Source organism: Thermobia domestica, chromosome 1 (assembly GCF_964235325.1).
Source record: "Thermobia domestica chromosome 1, izTheDome1.hap1.1, whole genome shotgun sequence".
NCBI classification, from domain to species: Eukaryota; Metazoa; Arthropoda; class Insecta; order Zygentoma; family Lepismatidae; genus Thermobia; species Thermobia domestica.
Window position 1 is genome coordinate 162,956,475 of NC_137454.1, and position 27,299 is coordinate 162,983,773.

Consider the following 27,299-nt stretch of genomic DNA (forward strand, 5'->3'; position numbering starts at 1 on the left):
CCGCTTTCTTTTTCCTTCACAAGTCAATATTCGCATGCAACTTAGTCAATACTTTTTTCTTTTTTTTTCCATTCTGTTTACGATGTTTAGTTAACAGCTGTAATATATATATACCTCTTTTGGTATATATAGGTTACACTCAATGTCCTGTAGTCCTGGAAGGGGAGATTGAATCTCAGGAAGTGCGTGGAAACATCGTTACTCTCGTTATACCAGGTTTAGTACCACTGCATCCCTTATGGGCAGTAGGGACAGCAACCTACTGGGGAATGAAGGCTTCAGCCAGATCTCTAAATGGCGACTACCGTACCAATGGATATAGAAGGGTACGTGCGACTTCGTCATGGCTTCACCGAGGTAGTGGGATCAATCCTTCGTATTAGGTTTTTAGTGTTTACTGGGTGCATAATCCACGACCATACCAGCGGAGCCGCCGCTCTCAAATGTCCTTAAAGGGAGAAGCCTACCTCAGCCACTGGGTTTAGTAATATACGGTGTGCATCTTCCGTAAAATAGAGGAAGTTCCATATTGCTTAAACGACCCTACCGAGTGAGGGACGGTTCCTCTTAAATGATGGCTTACAGGTACTATTGGGTTCGGAAGGTATCATTGCTACGTCTAGTAGTACCCAAACACGTTCAAGATAGGCAGTTCCGTATTGCTTCGACGAGCTGCAGGAGAGGCTTTCCCACTCCCACGTGGAAATGTCCGTTCGGAGACGGTCTACAACAATCATTGACTTTGTTAATGTAGTATACCTCTACCGTAATTAGAGGAAATTCCGAATTGCTTGTCCGATTCTAACGGCTGGGAGAGGGATGCCAGTCTACTGCAGGGGCGTCATTTAGGGGGGGCAGGAGGGGGCAATTGCCCCCCCCAAGAGTTTGAGAACCACATATACTTTAACCATTTGTATACTAATATACTAGTACAAAACATGAAAGTCTTATGTCGGTGGTGCTCTTGCCCCCCCCCCCAAGCGAAGTCTGAAATGACGCCCCTGGTCTACTGCTTAAAGAAAGACTAAATGGCAACTGGGAAAAGGTGCCGATCCCAGGTTTCTTGGTAAAGATTTTCGATTCCTGGGAAAGGGAGGATCTCTCCAGGAAAAGGGGCTTGCCTAACCGTACTATTGGATCCGGGAGTATCTCGACGTGTTCGAGGTACTTCTACGCGAAAGGCGGTTGCTATTGAATGATAGAGGTAGGCACGGCCAGATATGATCAAGCTCACCCGGGCATGCTCGGATTGATGATGATGATGATTTGGAGTTTAACGTCCCGTTCAGCAGCAAGGCTATATGAAACGTGGACCTACTGATTAACGTGGAATCCGAACCACACGAGCTGCAGCCGGGAATCGAACCCGGGTCTCCCAATGCTCGGATTGAGTTGGACTCTGGATCAATAAGATAAGAAGAAAGTATGATGATAGTTTTTTTAAATATATATATATACTTTCACCTCGTTTAATGAGTCAAATTGAGTAAAATCATGTATTTTGGACTGATTTCCTATCCCTTAAATAACTCGTACTTTTACTCAACCCCTTCTTACTTCTGTTTTTTCGTACATTTTACTCTCCCAGTGAGTTCAAAATAGAACTAAAATACGTAATTTAGGGATATTTTGGGTTCATACTTTTATGGCTTATTTATAGTGCTACTGTTACTTGAATGAAGTTGAAGTTGTTCCGTTATCTAAAGTTATGTAATACTAGTAAAAAATGTCCCCGTAAGTTTGAACAGAATTTATTAATTGATGTTGCCATTTTTTTTATTCAAATCGAGTCTATCCATTATTAATGTCATTGAGATGGTTGTAAATGAAATATTTAATGGTTTTGAGCCCCGTTATCCATATACTACTCTGACTGACTTACGTAAAGCCTTTAACACAGTAGTATACGATAGCTTGCTTTCAGAATTACAGTTCTGTGGTATAAATTATATTGAACTATCCCTTTTTAAGACCTGTCTTACTAATCGACGACAGATAGTAAATTAAGTAATAAGAGATCTGATGAGCTAAAAGTTTTGACTGGTGTTCCTCAAAGCTCAGTACTAGGCCTAATTTTATTTTAGTGTATATGAACGACCTACCTAATTGCCTACTGTATAAAACGACAATCTATGCGGACGACACCACTTTTATTACAAATGATATTAGCATACTTAATCTGAAGATTAAAAATAAAGAAATGCTATACGCTTCCTCTCTGTGGTTTAAAACAAATAGTTAGGTATTAAATACGATAAAATTGTAACTCATTTCTTGTACTTAAACAAATAAGCATGTATTTTAAATAATCAGGATTATGTAAAATTGCTTACTATAGGTTTAGATACAAAATTAAACTGGAAAATACGTACATACTCGAAGTATACAAGAAACTCGCTCGTATTCTATATGTGAAAAGGTTTATAAGTGAGGAAATGATTATTTCAGTGTATTATACTCTTTTTGACTTACACTTATTGCATGGTAATTTATTATAGGGAAACTCTACAAGTGCAAAGGAGTTTTTAAATGGCAAAAGAAGGCAATACGTTGTATTAAAGGTGTATCTGATACTGAGTCATGTAGAGAATTTTTAAGGAATACCGAATCATGACAGTGCTCTCAATAAACATGTATTATGGCTTAATACATATAAAGAAAAATCATAATAGTTTTACATTGCGTTCTAACGCACACGATTATAATACAAGGCACAAACAGAATTTAGAAATGCCATAATCAGATTATGCAAGACTCAGCAAAACTTTAAATACAATGGAATGAAACTATTTATTCTATTAAAAAAATGTTATATTCTTGACAAAGTCTATTGCTAAATGTAGTCTAATTACTAATAAAGTATTCTATTCTATTCTATTCATTTTTAATGTTATATACGTAAGATGTAGGGGTGATGAGTTCTACAGTGCATATGGTATCTTCAGGTACTTATTTCATGAAATTTACAACGATTCATAAAGATGTTCGATCGTTAATCGGCAATTGTTTTGTCTTGCTTCTGTTCATTACATACATAGGGTGGTTGCCAGGAATCCCTCTTCTAAGAAAGAGGATAAAGCATATTTGTATTTCCCTGCCATACAAACCAAACTTCTTCACTTGGTGTACACGTGAAACTGCTACTTGTCCCTTTTATTTATTTATTTCCTTTCTAAGTACCCACATGATTTATAAGACATTTTATTTATCGTAGCTATTCCACGTAGATCGTTCTTAGAATTCCTTAATCATGTACGAGGCATGTCCACAAAATAAGTGTACTAGAGCTCTCGCGAGCAGAGGGAATTTGTTATTGTTTTGTTCGTCACAATGCCGTGTAGCTTGTTCCTAGCCTTTACAGCGAGCCCAATCACGCGTCAGTACGTCCAAAACTGTGGCCACAATAACATCTCCCGTGAAAGATGTCGATGAAATCTGCCGCCAAAAGCAAGATTCGCAGTGTTATCCGTTATCTCGTTGTGAAGGAAAAATCTTCGTCTGAAGTTTTTAACGAGACCAAATCAGTTTACGGCGAAGGAGTTATGAATCTTATTAGTGTGTTTAAGTGTTGTCATGAATTTGAAAACGGTCGTAGTGATGTGCACGATGAGCAAAGGAATGGAAGACCGTCGATTTTGACTGATATACGCATTCTCCTGACCCGGCGCCTTCGGACTATCATCTGTTCACCTTCCTGAAGATGCATATGGGTGGGGAAAATTTTCAACTGACGAGGAAGTGAAGGTGGTGATGAAGAATTGGGCAAAAGAGATAGTGGTAGACTTCTTTCACCAAGGCAAAAGAAAATTAATCCCTCGTTTCACTAAGTGCATCGAAAGGAATGACGACTATATGGAACAGATGTAAGAATGTAAAAGTTTTGTTTAAAATAAATTTTTTGAACCTTATAAAAATCTAGTAAACTTATTTTCTGGACGTGCCTCCTACTAATGCTATAGATCAACAATTCTTAAACTATGATCCATGCACCCCTGGTGGTCCTTGAGTGTATAGTCGAGGGTCTGTGAGCTAAATTATATTTTATTTGACTTAATTATGAGAAGTACAAGTATAAAAATCCTGTTACGCAATATAATTATACTACAACTTTCTTGTTGTTAATGATGTTTCCTTTGGCAAGCTTTGTAATGTAAACAGTAAACTTGAGAATGAAACAATTTGTATAATGAAAAATAAATAGATTGTATAAATGAAAATATATTCTTACTTTCTACTAAAGTAATCATTAAGCGTCTGGCAAAATGCATATTATATTAAAGAAGTCCTCGAAATCACCAGGTTTAAGGACCGCTGCTATAGGTAGTCTATAACCCTTTTACTCTCTTTAACGACTATTACTGTTATAATAAATTTAACATTTTTTACTATATTATATAACATCTTACCTAGCATCCTCATCACCTTCCGTGCCAAGCAAGAAAAAATCCTCTGTTAGTTCTTTGAAGTCACAAATTCTGCAGAGAGGAGGACAGGGTTCTCCACAGAAACCAATGCACGGGTGACTACATTTAGGAAGTATTTTTGTACACGGTTCATTGCACGGAGGCCTATCACACAACTCGAAGCAGAATTTATTACACTTCAAATGTTCACACCGCCATTCGCATTTTTCCTATAGAAAGTAATAGTAATAATAATAGTCATTGTTAGTTTTTAAAGCACTAATGGACAATTGAAATCAAAGTCATTACAATGGTGTCATGAACTTAAATATGAATAGCAACATTGTAGCTGCAAATTAATATTACACACACACACACACATATATATATATATATATATATATATATATATATATATATATATATATATATATATATATATAAAAGCTGCGATATATTCTTGGCTATACATTAGCACAAGCAGATTATTTTCCATTTAGCTACTATTACCTTAGCTGACATTTTTCAGTTTCAATATATTATCATAGCCTGTGTCACATTAACAATGTACGTGTAGATAATGTCAATTACATATTAATTTATTACGAATAGGAGTTTGTTAATCATACAATGTATAGAGAATAATGATTTTATGACAAACATTTTTAGGAAGTTTCATTATCTTTACAAAGTGCTGCATCATGACTTAATTTACGACTAAACAACAACAACAACAATTCATTTCTTAAGTATTTGTCTGGAATACGCTCTTTAGAGGCAGTCTTTTTGTCTCCAGTATTTCTTTTATTTCTCTCACGTACTGATAGAACGTAATTAACGTTGTATCAGTATATGTAATGTCATGCTTGATTTATGTACAGCTTCAACAGTCTACTTTTCGGTCTTGCTATACTGTGAAAATTGCCGATCTCCGTTGTTTTTAATCAAGTTATTTCCCCATTTAGCGCTAATTTATTCGGAACTTTGTACTTCTGAGGAGGGGTATAATCGAAACTTCAAGAAGCAGTGTGGCAACACAATTTATAGGAAAGAATTTCCTGACTTTTCTCGACTTTCCAAAATATTTCTTTTTAAAATTTTCTCTAATATGTAATTAGCTACAGAGATGTAAACGATGATATATAAATAATATAATTTCCCTTTATTCAACTAGAACAACAAATAATATAAACACAAAGATAACGTTTGTTATGAAATTACAGAACCATACCCAACAGATATTCCTGCACAAAGCACGAAATTAAACATCTACCTCTAAATTCTAATCCGTTACGTTAGTCACATGAAAGTTTGGTTACATATGAAAGGAAAAAGTCACAGTGAGACACTCACTGAAAAAGGGTGGATGGATGTATGTAAAACTGGCTGTTCTATATTAACTACATATCTTTAGAAAAAAATCGATAGTATTACGTAATTCATTTCACTTCTCCAAACGCCTTATTTCCACATCAATATTGGGCATATCTTCAATATTTTGTCTTCTTAGTTTCAAGCTTGTTGAGATAATCTTTATTTTCCTGTCTTCATGCTTCTTTTGCTCTCATCCTTAATTTGAGCTTCTGCAAAATTAATACAAGCACTTTGTTCATAATGAATTACAGATTTCCTTATGGATAGGTTCTCCAAGTCATCAGAAGCTCCTGTATCGTAGAAGCCTATTGAAGTTTGTTCTTTTAAATAACCTGCGACATGTGCATTGATTGAAAATCCCCTTTCTAGATTTGAATTTTCATGAGAGAAGTTAAGGGCTCCTTCGTAGTCAAGCGGTTAGCGTCCACACCTTTGTCGTAGGATACCCGCCTTCCATTCCCGGCGAGAGCTTATGTGGTTCAGATTCCACGTTAATCAGTAGGTCCACGTCTCATATAGCCTCGCTCCTGAATGGGACGTTAAACTCAAAATCAAAAATCGCTGCACATGATTTTTCCTTTTATGTGACCTGTTACTCAGCTGAACCGGCAAATGTTGCACCAAGTAGAATTGGTAACCTGATACTTCCCGAATCCACGTTAAAATATTATCTAACAACCAGGAAGAGTTGAATGTGGTCTTGGAATACTTGGAAACTGACATGCTTGTTATCTGCACAGGAATACTGAATATACCAAACACCACAGCTGGAAACCTCTTCACTTCTGATCCTGCTTCTATAACTTGAACAACGCAAGACCAGCAGAAAACTGTTACAATAAACTCCCCTCCCCTGCTTTTCGATCACCTTTCTCACTTGGTAGTTGGCGGAACAAAATTAAGGGGGCTCGTGGCATTCTTTACATCTCACAAATTAAAAAAAAAAAAAAAGTTATAAATAATGATATGAAATCCTGTATGTATGTACTGTATGTTGCATGCTTATAACAGAAATAAAGATTTATAATTTACTAGGTAATTGTTAATATTGCCTCTCATCTACTATTACTAGCAGCAACCAAAATTTAAAGGCTTCAATTCTGTACCTAGCTTTAAAAATAAAAAGGGGGTCCGCAACTCTGAAGTAATTGGGAACCACTGCTAGAGAACAATATGCTGTCGTAGACAAGAGCTTGTTGTTGGCTATTGTATATATTATATATCTATCTATCTATCTATCTATCTATCTATCTATATATATATATATATATATATATATATATATATATATATATATATATATATATATATATATATATATATATATATATATATATATATATATGTGTGTGTGTGTGTGTGTGACGTACGGTTCCTCGATCCACTGCATTAAATCGACTTGGATTTGCTATTTCTCTTCCTTTTTGAGGTACAACCAGATTTTGTCTTTAGTCTAGGCATTTAAGCACTGGTAAGTTTCTAAAATAAGAAATTAAAATGATGCACTAAAACACGTAAACAATGAAACGCGCTCTTAATACACGATAATAAGGATAGGAATAAATGTCACTCATTCTCAGGTTGCTATTTTTTTCATTTGATTTTTTTTTTTTTTTTTTGGTAATAATATCTTCATTTCTATGTATCAACTATTAGTTTCGCAGACTTGGTTATTTACAGAATTTTACTTTCCAACAACGAATACTGTCGCTAAAGTAAACTAAATTCTCATGCCAGAAAGTGAGCAGAGAACACCTTAATCCTGAGGAAAATAAAATCTTGTCCAAGAACATTATTTACACGGCTGAGAAAAAGGCAATCATTGCAAACTCGTAGTTTTGCAATTCCCGAAGGCACTTTATTAACAGATGAAAGCTCTTTACTTAACATTTATATTTCGCATCAAATCATTTGTTTAAATGTCGCACTAAAGAGATAGTAATTACTGAGTTAATGATATAAGAACGAAAAGAAAAAATGAAATGACATCTTTGAGTTTTACGGCCCACGGTTATGCCGGTTAGGATAAAGGTGACGGTGAGTATGAGAAATGAATGAAATGGTGGAATGAAGAAAGTGGGAGGAAACGGGAGAACCCCGAGAAAACCCACGCGCACGGTGTTTGTCCACCACAAAGTTCACTTGGCGGGGGCTGGGATCGAACCCGGGACCCCAAGCACCAGAGGTGAACGCTCTACCACTGAGCCACCGCGGCCCCCAAGAACGAAAAGAATGTGAACAGGGGAGAAAACGGGAGAACCTCTCCTCCCACTCGGTGTTTATTTACAACAAATAGTGAAAGCTCTACTGATACGTTATCGAATTTATGTTTTAGTATCCCTATACAGAATACTTCAAACCCACGTAACATCTGAAATAGGCTCGATCTTTGGATATTTTTTTTTCATTCAATGTAACATGTGGTCACGAAGCAGCAAAAAACGAATCTGTTTGCTTCTCTAGTTCCAAAACCCAGGATCTTACGGGAAAACAAGATATAGAACAGCAACATATGAACATGATGGAGATCCCATTTACATTGTTTTCCTTTTTCCTACAATAAAGGTATGAAGATGTCAGCATTGCGTATCATGCAACTTCGTTTCTTCCACAATGTAGTGCAAACAAATTAATATTACTTGACGATTATCTGAACCATTCCTTTTTCTTTCATTTCACTGCAAACTGCTAAATAAAGAAATCAAGCCTTTGTTACGTACTTTTGGAGAGGAGTACTAGCAGGGATGCCCTCATGGCACATTCTCCAAATCTCAGAACAGTTTTGTGTTCCCTTCTTAAAAGCTGAATTCCAGTTACAAAACATTTTTACAAGATACAAAACATTCTCTGAAAGAATCTTGGTTTATAATACTTTGAACCATTCGTATTGGTGTTGAAAAAGCACACAAAAATTTGATCAAACGATTAATGATTAAAGAGATAGAAAATTAAATTTTATTTGAACTCTTGTATCATGAATATTATTTGCAAATTGCTGCATCACTTTTAATGTCAAAATAAGTTTAGAAAGAGAAGAAACAATATTTTTATTAAAACTTATGAGACGCATCATCATTAATACGTCATTACATTTGTATAACTATCGATGGAAATTGAAAAAGGAATGAGAAGGGAGAGGAGACAAGAAAGAAAGAAAAAAAAAACATATGATATGTTGCTCTGGAAAAGATATGCCACTGTAAGAAATGCTGGTAATACATCCTACTAATGCTCTTGATTCGTCCATACAGAGGTTGTGATGTAATAGTAAGTAATCACAGTATTTCAACTGATTACGTAGCACAAGAGAAAACGTCTGTAGCAACTTCACTTAACGCTATTATTTAAAAACTTCAATCCTTTGCTTCAGCGCTTTCTTCCTTTAGAAATGGGTATTCAATGCAAACTCTCTGTTCCTATAATATGTGCTATTAAAATATAGAAAAATGCGTAAGAATGCGACTAACTATAACGAGTTACTTTTACGGAGTACAAATATGCACTAAGTTGAGAACTAGGAGCGTTCTCCGCCTTGAATTTGGCTTGCCTTCCCAAAAGAGGAATTTCTCGGATTGTTCAACGAATTGCCAGACAGTTTATGAAATGTTACTTTAAAGCAAATGAATGTTAATATAGGACGATTGCACTTAGTTAATTATACAGTCCTGGCAACGTCAGTGTAGTTAAATTCTGCCTTTTTTGGGGGGAGGGGGGGGGGGAGAAGCGAACTCGCACAATCTGAAATTACCATTTCCAATGAACTTTAATATAAAATGGAATAAAATTATCGTAGATCGATATGTTCGTATAAGAAAGAAAACAATTCGTAAATAAAGCATATTTGGCAATTCTGAATGAAGTAGAAATCTGAGTGAAAACTCTTTTGATAACGTGAAGCGTGTGGTTGTCTGTCCTTCTCACACGCTACATATTATCAAAAGAGTTTTTGTTTCCCCATTCTCATTTACATTTGTGGTTAAAAAAAAAAAAAAATCAGAGTGAAGAATTAGTTATTTCTTCGAAATTCCTTGACTTTAACGGAATTTCCTGACTTTTCCCGGTTTTCCAGGTTTGTCGCCACCTTTAAGGAGTATTACGTTTACCAACTGCCTGTACAGTATATATAGTACTTTCCCGCACAGAACAATGTTCTCAGCAGGATAGAGGGGATCTTCAAAAAATTTGGGGGAGACTACATCAATTCAATTTATTTCGTCATACCTATTGCACAAATTCGTGCATAAGACTTGTAACTAATTTTAGATCATAAGCTTGCATAAAAGTACACCATTTCAATACCATAAAATACACTCATTACATATCTATGTAGAAGTTAAGTACGTATCAATATATCCATTATATATCTAGAAATTTATTCACAGAATAAAATCAGTTTTTTCATAGAATTCTTAACTTCCTGAACGTCTAATTATAAAATGTGATTAGTATACGGAACAAATGACTGAAAGTTAAAAGGAAAACATTATGATCAGTGTAAACGCTCGCAAAACTATTATGGCACGTACAGGAACACCGCAAACAAAATTTCAAAGTGTAGGAGAACAATGTTCCGCAAGTTGCCTTAAGTCACATTACAGGGTTCCCACTTATTTGGTAAGCATCAATTCCCTGACTGTTCCAAGTTTTTCATGTCACGATTTACAAATTTCCCGGTCTATATATAATGTGAAAAAACAACTATATTTTCGCTACCAGAGTTTCTCATTTTTTATCATGTACAGTCTTGTTAAAAAAAAAAAAAAACAGCCATCCATCTTGCTTTGAAAAGTTTTATGCTCTAACCGAAATTCGGAATTCATCAAACATCAAATAAGTGTTGATTTTCTTAGGCTACTTTAGATGTTGATATAGAATCAAAATATTTGAATTTACTAGGTACAGTTGCCAGAATATGGTCTTTTAAAGTAAACTGCGGGGGGAGGGGAGGTCAAAATTTCTTGAACAATACTGTACATGTATATATAGTGTATGTAGGTGAAGAAGTTTTGCGAAACAAACTAATTTATTTTATAAAATATCCCCTACCAAACAGCTGGGTAAGGTAAAAAGCAGGGACTCAGCTAAGGGGGGCACAGGGGAGCACCAGCCTCCCCAAATCTTGGCCTGGCCCCCTCAAATATTTAAAATTATATTTTACAAATTGTTTTAATCCGACAATAAATGAAAAAAATTATCCGCACTAAACTGAAATTATTCATACTTCTAAGAAAAGGTTATTTTTTAAAACCATTTACAGGCTATTCCTTAAACGCTAAATGAACAGTAATAAGAGTACAAGATCAGTAACTTTGGGGACCGGGCGCCATCTTCGTTAATGTTGCGAGGTTCTTTCAGCCCTTAGAGTGATTAGAGCCTTATAGACGCCTTGAGGTACTAAGGGCTAAAAGTCTATGCGAATGCACTTTTTGTAACAGACTAAGGCAAAACTTAAAGGTCGATTCGACTCAAGAGAGTAGGAGGATGCTCCCCCATTGCAACAGAGGTTTTGCAACAGAGTAGTTTGTTTTAATTGTTTTACGAGAAGGTATTGAATGTAGATTTATCTTCTTATTTTTATTTTGTTCAACAATGATTCTGGCACAACAGAGAATAGAATGTCAACTATTTAGATCCTTATCTGTGCTGGCAACACTGCGGCTGAGCGGGAAAGAGTCTGCAAATTATTAAGAGTATACTATATATATATATATATATATATAGGTTATTCCATTTGCAAATATGCCCCCCATCCAAACTCAGAACTCTAGCTATTCTGGTTCTGAGAAGTATAAATCCGTACTTGAAATTCCCTTCCTTTTCCAGGTACTTCCAGCTTTCATGAAATTCCCTGATTTCTTTAGGACCTTCTATAAACTAATTTCTTGTCTTTCTCCAGACTTTCCAGGTCAGTTGGAACCCTGCATTATTATCAAATTTTGGGACAAAAGTTTTAGTATTACTCTTTAAGCTCATTGCGTAATCACAGTAGAGTGCGCAAGGGAAAAGGTCTGGAGTTTAATCCCTTTGAACAAGACATTAAGCAAAAATAAACATTTACCATATTAATATATGTATAAACACTTGAAACCGTATGAAACTGAGATCTTAAACTCCCCCCGCCCATTAGCCTTTGATGAAATTCTGCGTACATTACAGCTTAACCATACTGCACATTATTATATTAAAAGGTTACATAGAAAATACAAACATGTTTACTATTGTTCAGAGTGCTTTGCATGTTCTCATGCAGCATACTTAAGTTACTACATGTAACAGTAGCACACTTAACTTAATTTCAATGATTCCACAGACAATTTACACTATTATTTGAACTAAAGTCTATGGGACAGTGATTGGATTGAACCAACTTTACTGATTATATAAGATCTGCTGATGAAGCCCAGTGTATTCATTCTTACGTTACACAATGTCGGCTCAGCATAATGTACTGTTTAAAGTGACGCTTATTATGGTGATGCAACAAAGTATGGCTTAAGGTTTCTGTGAATCAGCTATTTTTCCCTATATTTTTTAAAATAATAACGAAAAAAGATAAAAATTGGGGCTTTCTACAAGCCCACTGCACATAGTTTACATGTCTTTCGGACTACTATTTGGCATAATTTACAGAGGTAGCAAAAATGTAGCCTGCCTAACCTCCACGCCTTTCTTGCTCTAAGGCTGCCGGTCTGGTATGTAAAAAGTTCTAATACAATGTACTCTATGTTTACAAACCTCTCATTCATTTTAATATTTTAAGCATTACCTAAACAGGGATTTACGTTGACATAGTGCAATAGGAACTTTTAGATAACACCTCCCAAGTACACTACTTGTATTATAAAAAACACGAAATGATTAACATAAATTTTAATGTTAAGTAAAAGTACGATACTTTTATGCATTACTTACTGTACATTCCACACAGGGTTCTCCGCATTTATTCTGACAGCGTGAAATTTTGTAAGTATGTATACATGGTGCTGGCTGTTTACAATCATCTTTTGTGCACTTCATTCGAGTGAGATGTCTGCACCAATACTCGCATTTCTTTGTACATGGTGGACACACACTTGCGCATGGCACATCGCAACTGCAAGAAAAAATATTTTAACAAACATGAAATCAGAGAATTTGCTTGAAAATATAAATTGTATAAAGTGAATTTATGTTACTATATAGAGTATTTATTATTATTATTATTATTATTATTATTATTATTATTATTATTATTATTATTATTATTATTATTATTATTATTATTATTATTATTATTATTATTTCTTAGAATGAGCTTATTCATATGACTTATTCTGTCCTAAACAGAAAAAGAACATTTTTCAAACGATTCTATGTATGGCAAATCTAGTACGGCTATATCTGCCGACAGGCATCAGAACATAAACGATAAGATATAGTGAGAAGGTTCTTTCTTCTTTTATTTTTTTTTAAATCGATTCAGCAACCCAAGAATAGATTTAATCTCTTTCCTTAACCTTCTACTCAAAATGGAAGCGGTAGATCTGGATAAACAACTACACTTACAGATAAACAAATATATAAGATATGTAAATGATCTTCCCGCTTTCTAAGTTTAATAACTCACGTTAATTTCTTCATAATGGCATGTAACTTATGTTCAATGAAAGAAAAGCTCAAAAAGTTTTAGTGGCTGGCAAAGCTTATGTTTAGTTACGCATTCCCTGCTAGAGCGACAGGAAATCAAGATGGCAGGAAATGAGGACAGGAGAGCATTATTTTGGGTTCTCGAATTTCATGTAAAACAGCCTGTAGTCAGTGTTCAACGCAGTTTCAGGACGGAGATCAGGTTAGATCCACCAAGTGTACACTTCATTCAGAAGTGATACAGATATTTTTTTTTTTTTTAAAGTGGATGTATTTGCAAAAGGTAATCAACAGACTGGTAAGAGTTGATGAGGAAACATTTTATCGTGTGCGTGCGACTTTCGCCAGAAGCCCACAAAAATCAGCAGTTTGTGCAAGCAAAGCATTGAAATTGAATCAGACAGCAATGTGGAAGATTCTCCGAAAACGTTTGAAATTTTCACCCATATCGATTGGAACTGTTGTAGGCGCTTAAACCTACTGACAAAGACGAAACCTGAGGTCTGCGTTTGATGCAAAACCTTAAGGAAATAGATAGTTTCATTGTACTTAATGAGGCCACTTTCCACCTTTCGGGGAAAGTAAACGAAGAAAATATGAGGATTGTATCTGTGATTCCTCTAAGATAAACGTGTTTTGTGCAGTCATCTGTAAAGAAGTATATGACCTTATATTTATCGAGGAAGACAATCTAAACGGACTTTCCTACCTTCACATGCTGCAGAAATGGTTCTTTCCGCAGTTGGAGGATGACATGGAAAATTTTACTTTCCAGCGGGACAGGGCACCTTCATATTGGAACCAGGATGTAAGACGGGAACTCAACAGGTTTCCAAATCAAAGAATAAGACGAGCTAGTCGTGAGAACAAGCTCTGCTTCCTTGCCCCTTCCCCCTCAGTAGCCAGATATCACCCGTGGCATTTTTTCAGATTATGTTAAAAACCAAGTGTATCAGTCACCCCTACCTAACAATTTACCTAAACTTCGAATACGCATTCACAAAGCCACTGACTCTGAAATGTTAAAAAGTGTCTGGCAAGAATTACACAATTGGATTGATGTGTGTCGAATTACAAGACACTCATATTCAACATCTTTGAGTACAACACAACACGGTTGTATTAAAACACATAAACCTTAATTTTTCTTTCATTTAACACAAGTTGCACGTCATTGTGAACAAACAAACGTGAATTATTGAACTTCGAATCGGGAAGATCATTTGCAATGCCTTGTATTTACGCTAGTAGTAAGAAGTAAGAATGACATCGATGAGGGAGTTAATAATCGATTAATGATGATAAATGCCCGCTAAAGAGCAGAGACAGTGTTTTTGGCAATATGAAGTTTCCAGGAAAATGTGAGAGCAAAATGATACTAGCATATAACTGAATGGCGAAAGGTAACTTCACATGAGATGAATATTAGAAGTTCATAATGCGTCACAATTAAAATGAGCAAGCATATCGCTGGCATGTAAAATAGCCAGTGACGTATTTACGATTTTGTTTCGGGAGGGGCTTTGCTAACTTTTGGGGGAGAGGGGGCTTTGCCTGGAAATGTGAAAATTCTGCAAGATATTTCATTTATTTTACTATACTAAGTAAGATTTCGGGGGGGGGGCTTAAGCCTGGAAGCCACCCCCCTAAATACGCCACTGAAAATAGCTATAAATTAATATAAAATATTCACACTGTATTCCTTTCTAAGTATTATTTCTTAAGAAGTTCGAGGCCTTTTGGACTTCTTGAAATAAAATATACTTCTCAATAATGGTCATCAAGATTAGCTAAGTTCACACGTTGTCAAAAATGTCTTAGTTATCAGTTTTATATTATACATATTTCATGAACAAACCACAGTTTTATAACTAACTGACAAATATCACACAATTGTGTACGTAATCGAACACAAAAATTTGTTTACAATAGCAAATACGATTCAATCATACAATACTAGGCAGAATTGTAATATGTATATCATCCAGCAGAACTATCAAAATTTAGCAGAACTGTTTATGTGAACTGCATACAATTGTATAACAAATACACAAGGTATAAGGACATTAACAAAAAACGGGTCTTCAGAAATACTCTGTTATAATTATTGTTAGAAAAAAGGTATTGCTCTGTTGAAACTTATCTTACTGATAACATATAGAGAATGTATTCATATATGACAACTGTAAAGCTTAATTGGGAAATATCCTCATATTGTAAGATATAAATAGGCAAATAAATATGAATATTACATATGCGACTCATTTAAAAAGTGTTCGCACATATTTACATTGTCTCATAGTTTTTTTCGAAATTCTCGTTTCCTCTTACATTCTTATTCTACCAGCTCTTTTATGACCTTTAACTTTCATTAATCATTCGTTTCCGTTAGGCTACGGGGTATAACCGTGGGAGGAAAACAAAGATTTCACTTAATTTCATTGTGTGGGAAAAGACTATAACTAACCTGTGGCCACAAATTAGAGTTCTACCACAGTCTTCCTTACAGGGCTGATGAATCCGACCTTGAAGACATTCACCACACGTTCCGCGGCATAGATGTTCACAACGCAGTGTAAAATTGCAAGGCTCCTTACAATTTGCCAGTAAAATATCTGATTTCGGATCCAAACCTATGAAAAGAAACTTGATCAAGAAATAATTCTATCACCATTAACGAATTTAAATAACTCGGATAGTACAAACCATACTTTCATAAAGGGAAATATTACAACACGTCAAAAGCTAATCAGACAAACATATATTAAATCCTCATAACATAGTTTCTCTCTTGTAGAGATTTTCAATAAACTGAACCAATGCACGGTACTTAGTAAGTTTTATTATTATCAGTAGTAGTAGTATTCATATTATACATATATATTTATTTTTAGCACAAGAAAACTAGAAAAAAGTAGAAGGAAACACTACCAGCTATTTAGAAGAATCACAGGCAAAAAAATAAATAAAAATACCAAATCGGTAATTTAAAAAAAAAAAAAAAAAAAACATGACTGAGAATTTCAAATACGATTAACAAACAAGTTCTTTAGAAAACAAACATTTGTAAAAGGTTTATTTTTACGATGCAAATTTAGAAAAAAAAAAAAAAACTTATTTTTATACTATCGAACAGGCAGTTAGTATGAAATTATATTCTGGTACACTTCATAGGAAGTAAAATAAAATCGTAATGGAAAAAAATAGCATCACTATTAGCAGGCTGTTGGTAGAAGACATGCCATGTGTAGTGAATAAGGAGCTAGTTAAAATATTGACTATACTGTCAGTATCGTGCTCAATGTATGCACAAACTATTTATATCGACAATTTTTTTCATTCATCTTAAATGCTCAGTATTTTGCAGAACATACGGGTCAGAGTAAAAATTCCTTCTTTGCGGTGGGCATTATCAAAAGGTAACCTGCAAACGAAGTGAGAAAAGGATATATATGAATTACGAAATAATCTTACTGGAAATAAAATGTTATAATAAGAACATGGTGATTATTCATTTAATTTTTCTTCGGCCAGTTGATGAACAGATAAAACAAACGTGCCATTAGTATAACTGTTTTTCTTCTTTGTTTCATCTATGATTGAAACAATCTTTTTGTGAAATGACCACGTTCCCACAATTAACTTTTTTTTTTCTTTTTTTTTAATCTAAAAAGCTTAGTAAACCTGACTTCCAATTTTAGAACAGTTTTTAAAAGAAAACTTACGTGTAAACATGGCTGTGTCAAATACTCTTAATTTGCGAGACTTCGTCAGCTTTTGAAGTTAAGTGCATTCAATGTTGAAAGATAATAATACTACATAACCCTCAACTGAATTGTCAGATATTGTAGCTTACACTTTACGAAAGAATGTGGCATATTTTACTCACTACGCTTGGTAAGAAATACTCTGCTACAATATTTTGTAACTTCTACCATAACAATTTCGTTCATCTAACACAAGTAAGCATGACCGTAATTTCAAGATCTAACAAGAATCAAACGAAGGATTTTTGTTTGGAAAAATACCTATTTAATAATATAACATTAACTTTTAATATACTTAATATTGTTTTCAGTTACGAAATTTTAAATTAAAAATTCTTGTATCTTTGCTAAATGTAAAGGAAGAAGGTTTTTTCTGATCGTTCCCAGCTGAACATTATTTTCCAGCACGAGCTATGAGATAAGACTTACAATTCAACTTCACATATTGAGTTGATTTGATTTTGAGTTTAACGTCCTGGTCAGCAGCGAGGCTATATGAGACCGGACCTACTGATTAACGTGGAGTCCGAACCACATGAGCTTCCACCTGGAATCGAACCCGGGTCTCCCACGCCAAATGAAAACCAGAACCACACGCACAAAAAGCATGTGAAGAGGATTTTTTGAAATTCACATTTAAAATTTTAAAATTAAACAAATGTAAAATTTTCTCTTCATTCTTACTCTCTTCAAGTCTCAAGAATGATGATATACAACTACTACATCTTTTCTTTAACAACTATTGTAGGAACACAGCACACGATGGGGAAAAATATAATAACGTAACGGGTGTTAAATCCACTAATTACTGACCAGTAAATCCTTTGATTCAAACTATTTAGCTACTTCTTACATTTGCGTGGATGTAGTTATGTATTATATATATGTAAATGAAATGAAATGAAATCTCTGAGTTTTACGTCCCACGGTTATGCCGGGTAGGCTAAAGGAGACGGTGATGATGAGAGATGAGTGAAATGGTGGAATGAAGAAAGTGGGAGGAAACGGGAGAACCCCGGATGTGGGCTAGTAGCTTTTTTCTTGGGCGAGTAAAATTTTGTTGCTTATTTGCATCTCTGATTTAAAGACTACCTGCCCCATGCAACTGATGTTTCTCAAATTAACAACTTGTTTTTTAAGCTTAAAAAATAATAAATAAATAAAATGATGTAAAAGCTATGAGCAATACTACAAATGTAAACATGTCAGAAAAAAAATAATTTGGTATACAATAGAAGGAGTAAAACCTAAATACGAAATGAAATGATTTTTTTTTTTTTTTTTTTTTTTTTGTTTAACTTCTCATAATTATGACCTTCAGGCTAAAGGAGACAGATGATTAATCAAAATGAGTGGTTGTGAAATATTTTTTGTACTCTCCCACCGGGAATCGAACTCGAGACCATGTGCAACAAAGTCACACGCGGTAACTGCTAGACCGGCGGGGAGGGTTCTAAATTAAACAGTTATAAGTATCATTGAAATATTACCTTATTACAGTACATTACAATTCATTTTAAACTAAATGCATTTTTTAAAGTCAAATGTAAATTGGGCTGTCCAAAAAATAAATAAATAATAAATAAGAATTATTGACTCAACACACATTTTCACTTGCAAGCTTTTCATTTTTATTCAAATGGAATTCGAATTCGAAAACGAAAATTTCAACAGGGTTCATACAAAAATATTGAACTCAATTTCCCTGAATTTTCCAGGTTTTCCAGGTATTAATTTTGCAATTTCCTGATCTAGTGGAAGAAACTAACAGTAAGAGAACACATAAATTTTAAGAATAATATATTTATATATTTAAGAATGGCCACCCTTCTCCCCAATGAACAACTGCAATTAAATATTGAGTCACAAGAAAATAAATAATTAAAATAAATAAAATTTAAGTTGAAAAAATATTAAGTTGAGAAGCCTATTAAGGGAATTAATAAGTAAATATTTTTGTTCCATAATTGAATACATTCAAACTATACAAAAATATTGAACTCAATTTCCCTGATATTTCCAGGATTTTTACTAGATATGATCGATTTCCCTGAATTATCCAGGATTTTTTCTTCCAAAATCAATTTCCCTGAGATTTCCAGGTTTTCCAGGTAGTGTATGAACCCTGTTCAAACTTTCTCACATGCAGTACGAACATATTCCTATAGTCTACTTATACAATAATCTATGCATATTTAACTTAAGTTCTTATTTCCTTTAATTTCATTAGTCAAATCACTTACATTTAGTAGTTACGAACATGCTTCAAGAAAAGTCATGCCTGAAAACAATTGAATTATGCTGATGAAAACAAACTATTGAATTTCCCTACTTACAAATGACAAACAACTGTTGTTTAACTTACCTGGAGACTTCGATTCGTGACAAGGAATCAAAACGGAATGACCACATGCTGGAACTACTATACTTGGCACCAACATTTTGCAGTTTTTGTTACAATTATTTCTACACATTCCCTGACATTTGTGACCACACGGGAATATCCATCTATCACATTTCTCTTGACATTGACTTCGATATGGTGTCTTGCCGCACTCAATTTCAATATTGTGGCCGCATTCTTCAATAATTTTTGTTACCTTCTCAGTACATGAAGATTGTTGACAAACTTCGTAACATTGTTTTTTGCAATGATGTCCACAACGTAAAAGTTTTTCACAAGGTTCCAAACACGAAGTGGTATTAGGATTCTCACTACATTTTATTTCTACAATGTGGCCACATAATCGTTTTTTACTAACAATAACTGAACAATTTTCGCATTTTTCCCAACAAGATTTGGTGCATAAATGTTCTTTGGTGTGACAGTCTTGACTTTTGCGAGCGCATGGCTTGAAACATCTGTAGTTTATATGATTTGGATCTTCTAAAGCATGACAGTTTTTTCTACAGCTATGACCACATGGAAGACGGGATTCACATGGCATTGGGCACTTAAATGTTCTAGGATCTGCATCACAGGGCATGCTCACTTTATGCTGACAATGTGGTATCACTTTTTCCACTACACATTTAAGCATCTTTATATTCTCGTAACAAGGGACAGTTTTTCCATGTCCACAAAGGAGTTTCTTGGTGACAACTATCATACACTTGTTACACTCTTCATAACAAAATTTCTCACACTTTTGATGCTTTAATTCGCATAGATATCTCGGACACGTCTTTCGACACTTGTACTCGTTTATATGTTCTCGATCTAAAGTATGGCAAAGTAATGCACACGTATGTCCACATTGTAATACAGTATTACAAGACATCGCACAACCGCCGTTGGAAGATTTTGTTTCAAAATCCTGTGCTGTTGTCACTTTAGTTACTACAGAATGTAACTGGCATTTCAAAGGCAAGTTATTATTTAGAGCATTTTGATTTATTAACACATTCGTTATTGTTCGCCATAACTCACTTTCTTCTATAAGCATTTTGATATTACCAATTATATACAGTCCTATTTTTGCTCTAGAAAGTGCAACAGAAATCCAGTTTCTTGAAAGCAAAGGACCGAATATTCCTTCGTCATTACTTGCTACTAATGAAAGAAGAATTATATCGCTTTCTTGCCCCTGGAATTTATCCACCGTAGAAACACGAATGCCATCAAGTAAGATAGGTTTCTTCTTCGGCAGGAGTACCTGAGACCAAAGAAGAAAAAATAATAGATTATTTCTTTAGTAAGTAGAGGTTAAAAAAAGAAAAAAGAAAAAGAAAAAAGAAAAAGAAAAAAAGAAAAAGAAAAAAGAAAAAGAAAAAAGAAAAAGAAAAAAGAAAAAGAAAAAAAAACTTAAAAACTAGTATAAAGCTAATGTGTGTCCACCTTTCATAGCAAAATTTTGTAACGCATTCGATCATGATTTTGAAGTGGAAACTATTTTGGTTTCATTCTTTACCTAATCTCATAATCTAAACATTGTTCTATCGATATACCACACGTTTGTAACGATACTAGAAGGGTATAGCTATGTCGTAAAATTTCACAAGGGTCACACGAAAACTATCTTTTGAACAAATTCGCCAAATATTCAAAAAGAAACGCTACGACCAAACGTTTGCCGTGTTTTATATTATCGGTTAACTGCAGAAGTTCGTCGAATTTCTAAATACATTTACTTAATTACCAGCAAATTATTAATTTCAGTTACAGTATCTGCTGTTAACTTTTCAGAACCCTCTGCAACTTTCCATATGACTGGTTTCATCTCTAATAGGCACATTTAACAGGCAATGGTATTATCAACTCATGCTAGGACTTTCTCGACATTAGCAAATCATACAGGGTGTTTCAAAACAACACCGGCAATATTTGGGAGGTGATTCCTGATATCAAGATAACGGTTTAATCTCTTGTGATGGAGGTAACGCAAGGGAGGTTAAATTCCTTACAAATATACTTCAATTTTACATTTCTTGCTTTTGATATTATGTAATCTCACAGATGACTAATAACGTCTACAGGTGTCTTGAATGGAATTTTCAAACTAAGCTGATCAAGTTAGAGAAAGTCCACATTTTTTTCACTCTAATATTAATGTCAAATAAGCTTAGTAAAACTATTTATTTTGCTTTTACAGTGAAACACAAGTAAAAAACAAAGAAATCTAGTGGAGATAAAACCTTAGAAAGGGAAGGGAAAACTGCAAAGGAGGAAAGATTTTGGTAAAACTTTGATACATTTTTTAATGTAATTCAAACCATTCCGTCTCAAAATACTGTAAAACTAAACTGATCCTAAATCAGAGACTAGCAACTTCAATGAAGATGAAACCGAGAGAATGTATATGAAATAGGAGTAGGTGATACAGCGAGCAATGATAACGAGTTAATGTAAAATAACGCTACTGTTAACGAAGACTTATGAAGATGGACCAAAAGAACCACCTACAGAGAACAGTTCTACTGTGATCTAATTTCAATCTGAAACCAGTAAAGATGTTGCTCCATGGTTCATAAATAAGACAACTATTGACTATTTGTAGAGGAAAGACTCGCAGTTGTTTTGAAGAAGCAAAACGAATGTACCCTGATGGTTACCCTAGTTCAAGAAAATCCATGTTCCTGAAGGATTTAATAACTGGAAAAATGATGTTTCATAACTTCTTCAACATGAAAATAGTGATAATCATAAGAACGGTGAATCAAATTAACAAAGCCTAGATGAAGAAATTGAGTATTGGAAAGAAGTACTTAAACGAGTAATAACAATGGTTCAAAAAGGAAAGAAAGAAAAGAAAATTTCTTCACGTAGACCTCTTTTTCTGGGGAAAAAATAAAAACTAAAATGGAAACTTCTTAATGCGTATAGAAATTCTGACCGAACGTGAATTTCTCTTGCCTATAATTTGAAAAAGTTTGTTGCAGGAGGAAAGGGCTCCACAAGCTACCTGTTTCGAACAATTTACGATGAAACAATCGCTTTAATGACTAGAAAGTAAAAGATAAATTATTTAGGAAGTATAAAAAGCTAAGTACTTTTTTCAATTATAATCGATTCCACGCCTGGCACAGGCCATGTAGATCAATTGACTTTTACACTACATTATGATTAAGAAAGTGATGCATCAGTGGAACGATATACGTGGTTTATCCTTAACACTGGCCACAAGTCTGAACAGCTGAAAGAGGCTGTGTTACTGACCATCGCCCAGTTTTAAAGGGACCTTGTTAATTTTTTTAAACATTTGCAGGAATTGTTATTTTTTTTAGCAACTCCTGAAAGATGGGAAAGACTGAAATCAAGTGATCCTGGGAATAGTACGTTAAACAGATTCTCGGAAACGAGGTAGTCAGCAATAGCTGATGCTTGTAAGACTCTTGGAACGTTATCCAGTAGACTTTAATTTCGATTTCAGAAGACCCTTATGAAAAGACATTGTTTTATATAAGGCTATTGACTATTGAAAGAATCTGAAAAATTTGAAACAGCGTTTATGGTAGTGTTTCAGATTTTTATATTGGAAAGATTGAATATTGCAAGTAAAGAAGTTTCAGTCCGTTAATATTGACTAGTTCGTGACTGTAGAGCTCTATGAACAGAGTTCCCACAAAAAAAGTGAAGATCAATTTCCCTGACTGTCCCTGACACAAATTATTGTTTTCTCTGACATAAATTCTTGAATATAAATGGGAAGATATGGGTAAGTTCTATCACACACTTCTTTAACGGCCTCCTCCATTCCCATAGCCGTCCAACACACACCTTTAATTACCATTTACATATTTCTTATGTTCAATATGAGTAATTATTTACACAAAATTTAACATGTAAGTATATAATAATATATGTATGATACAGTAACACATACCTTGGCACTGCAAATTAGACATTTTTTTTTTCTGTTTGAAAAAACAATAAAAAGCAGTCAAGAATATATTGACTACTCTAAGCCTAATACTACTCTAAGCCTAATTCTCCCTGAGCCTAATATTTTCAGTCCTAATATTACCAACTATAAGACATGTTAATCCTCACATTTACATTTTTAAACAAAATTTTGTTTTGCTTTCAGTTCTTGAATTTGTTCTACGAGAGCGTCTTGTTCTTGTTTGTAACATAATTCCATTTCTTTCTTCCTTGTTCTAATTTCTTAATTTTCAGCATTTAGTTTTATTCTTTCGCCTTTGATTTTACTTTCCTCTGCATTTTGGATTCTTTTCTGTTTAAAGTATTCATCATAGCATCTCCAAGCTGAACGAACTGAGAGAAGCGTTCTTCGATCAATAGGAACAGATTCCACACCTCCATAGTAGGTAATTGCATCATGCACCCGCCTCTGTGCTACCAGAGAATCTTCGATTTGTTTTTCTACAATAAGTGTCTTATTGACTGAGAGCCCGCCCTCCACTGAGACATTGCTGTGGGATAAAATTAAACATATTTTCATAACATGCCACAAATCGGAATATCTTGTTTCTTGGACTTTACCTTTGCAACCAAGTCATCTAACCTGATGCTGTCCATCTCTTCGTATTCTCTGAAGTCAACTGCAAGAGACCCCTGGATTTCAGTACAGAAAGACAAACTGACACTTTGCTTTCTCAGGTGCAGAATCAGATATTCTGTTATGCTCATGCAGAGTTTGTAGGATGCGTTTCTAGTAGCAAGTATGCGTAGCAAGTTCTAGATTGTTCTTTTGTAGCGTGGAGTAAAAAACTGACAGAGCACGTACTAGTTTGTACTTCAGAGGGCTCTTTTCCACAGTCTTCTTGATTGTGAGCAGCAAAAAGTTTTGACAGTCAAGCTTGAAAGCTGGTTTATCTTTATCTGATGCTTTCAGTTCTTTCAGTTGTTTTCCTATCTTAAAACTAATGTCCACTTTATATTTTTATTTGCAGTCAAATCCAAAGCAAGATGCTTCACTGCGCTTTCAGCAAGTTTCATAATGCTTTGTTTGACACAACGACTCATTACATTCCTTAAGAGAGATTAAAGTTCTGAGTACATGAAACAAACAAATGGCTTAAGGCTCTGGAATATCCTTTAAAATGGTTCACACCTGCTGTGACAGTTTTGAAGAAATATAATTTACACTTCATGAATTATCTTGCACATTTACACTCCCTGACATGACATTTTACACAAAATGCATGATTTCTCTGACTTTCCATGACATTCTCTGATTTTCCAGAATGTGGGAACCCTGTATGAATCTTTCATGGAGATATTTAATACCACTAAATCATATTTTGATATGCTTAAAGTAAAAGCAATGAAAATATTTCATGTAAAAGTTTACAAAATAGACATTCAAGGAAAAAGAAAGGAGCACTTCTTTGATTAAAGCGAAGAAGAAAACAAGGAGGAAGAACGAACAGGTATGACTGGACAAGGAAACGTTTGTTGTTGTTGTTGTTTTTTTTTTGTTTGTTTGTTTGTTTGTTTGTTTGTTTGTCATCATTGAAAAGACTGCAATGTCCGCATTATGTAGATTATAAAAGTTTGTACTGTTTTGGAATATTCTTGAGTTAGAAATAAATACAGTAAGACTTCAGTTGCTACCCAAAAGACTTAGAAGATCCTTTATGGATGTGTGTGTCCTTTTCCAAGTTTATCTGAAATTCCTGAATGTAAATCAGCCTGGTAATGCAAGTACTGTCACCAGAGAAAAAGAAAAAGTACAAAAACAGTAAACAAAATAGTGGGGTTGCAAGTTTGTCTGAAGAAAACAATACTTCATCTGGATAAGCAAATGGAAATGGTATTTCATGAACCAAGCAAACTGAAGAAATCGGCTCTTGAACTATCTAAAATGAAGTAACTTGAATCCGTCTATCGAAATGTTGCCCTTCGGATGTTCCTGTGCATGACTGCTTCGAACATGTCTGGTGAACGATTTTCTTCTGTTTTGAAAAGAGTGTAAAATTATTTAATATCGACATTACCAGAAGACATTTTGAACAACTTGGGAATTTTTTTTTACATTGAAAACAAAATTACATCGAAAGTTGACTGTAACAGTTAGATATGTGAATTTTAGAGACATAAAGCAACACACAAATTGTTGTAAGATGCATGTCTTAAACTATTTAAACTTTAAGACTGAGAATTTAGATGTGATGATTATGACCTGAGAGTGTTAATTAAATATGTATTTACATTGAAAATTGAGATTTGTTTTCTTTCTTTAAGCCTTTACATTACAACTACAGGTAAATCAACCATAAATCTAGCATTTATATAATATATGAAACTGTTATTCTAAAGCAATTGCCTAAATTTAAAACTGACCCCGCTAAGAACAAAACCTATATCACTTTATTTTCATATGAGAGTTAAATTTGGGCTCTGTTTAGGAGTACAAATTATAACTCCTTGGCCAATGTAGAAAGAAAAAAATATGTTTATAGCAGTTTCTTTATATTTTTTTTTAAAAGAAAAGGCTGTCTTTTGCTCCCTTAATACCAAACTGTGTGTAGGATCGTAATTCTGCTTGAGTAACATTTTTATGTAATGTTCTCAGGAAGAAAATGTCTTTAAACATGCTTTAAAAAAATTAGTTACTACTGGTTGATTACACAACGAATTAGGTTTGGTTCATGTGTTTGAATACTACGCTACACGTTTTGGTTTCTGTTTTGTGGACTCCTGTGTCTTGAAGCACTCTTCCCTCCTTGTCTGTGTTCTAAGCTTGTGTGTTCGCACAAGGAGGGGGAACAGGACAACTGAAGAGAAGCGATGTTGCCAATAGTAAATTTACTACTTGTGAGCAGATATACAAACTGTAGGGAGAATTATAATTTCCACCGGTGTACGACTGAAGTAATTTACCTGTTTTATTGTTTCCACTTGTCCCCGAAAAGCAGCTAGTATTGTGATCTGAGATGTTTTGTACCCTTGAAGCACAAGATATCTACACAGGGCAGTCAAAAATTTTGCTTCATGTTCATTCTGCAAACTCGGAGAAGTAATGTAAGTTATCTGGAAGGAAAATATAATACAGATTAAAAAAAATGTAGTATTACATCTTTGTATGTCGTATGCAACACTGAATAATAAATTAACAAAATACTGTGTGGTATATATCAAGTTGTCTAAAACGTATTGAGTCTTTGGAGGTCAAAATTGAAAATACATTTATTATGATATGCAAATAACAGTATGAACCCACATATGCACCATTTTGTTCAATGGCCTACTACTTTTCCGGCATCACCACAATTTCGTCGCTATAGAACTTCTGTGATTTCGGGCTAAAAAGCTGATATGTGGTTTTCACATACCTCCTTTTAAAATTAACTTAATACCATTCAGGGAGTTCTACAGAGGCCGGAACAAGTGATAGTCTGACTGTACCAGGACTGGACCATACAGTAGATACATTAAAACCTCCAGCCAAGTTCTCTCAATTTCTGACGGATCGCTAAAGATGTATGCGGTCAGGCGTTATCAGTGTGGTATAAAAAAAAAAAAAAAAAAAACTTTTTATTGATCAGTTCTGGACGTTTCTTTTGAATTGCTAGGTGAACTCGCGCTAATTGTCGACAATACAGGTTCTAGTCTATCATTCTGCCCGGCGGCAGCAGCTTGTGATGCACGATGCCCTTCCAATCTCTCAGCACAGCCTTGCTGGGAGATCAATGTACGTTTTGCGACAGATTATGGGCACGCTAT

The 27,299-nt window shown here is 34.4% G+C and overlaps 1 protein-coding gene across 2 annotated transcripts in view; it reads right to left on the reverse strand.

The window, feature by feature from the left end:
• The window catches only part of LOC145690501 (NFX1-type zinc finger-containing protein 1-like), a 101,377-nt gene that overhangs the window by 23,583 nt on the left and 50,495 nt on the right, over positions 1 to 27,299 (reverse strand). For both annotated transcript variants that reach the window (XM_081765448.1, XM_081765457.1), the window contains 5 exons: positions 26,457 to 26,606; positions 19,536 to 20,826; positions 15,871 to 16,036; positions 12,690 to 12,870; positions 4,407 to 4,633 (listed from right to left, as the gene is read on the reverse strand). In XM_081765448.1, coding sequence (XP_081621574.1) covers positions 4,407 to 4,633; positions 12,690 to 12,870; positions 15,871 to 16,036; positions 19,536 to 20,826; positions 26,457 to 26,606 — 2,015 coding nt within the window. The remainder of the gene's footprint in view (positions 1 to 4,406; positions 4,634 to 12,689; positions 12,871 to 15,870; positions 16,037 to 19,535; positions 20,827 to 26,456; positions 26,607 to 27,299) is intronic.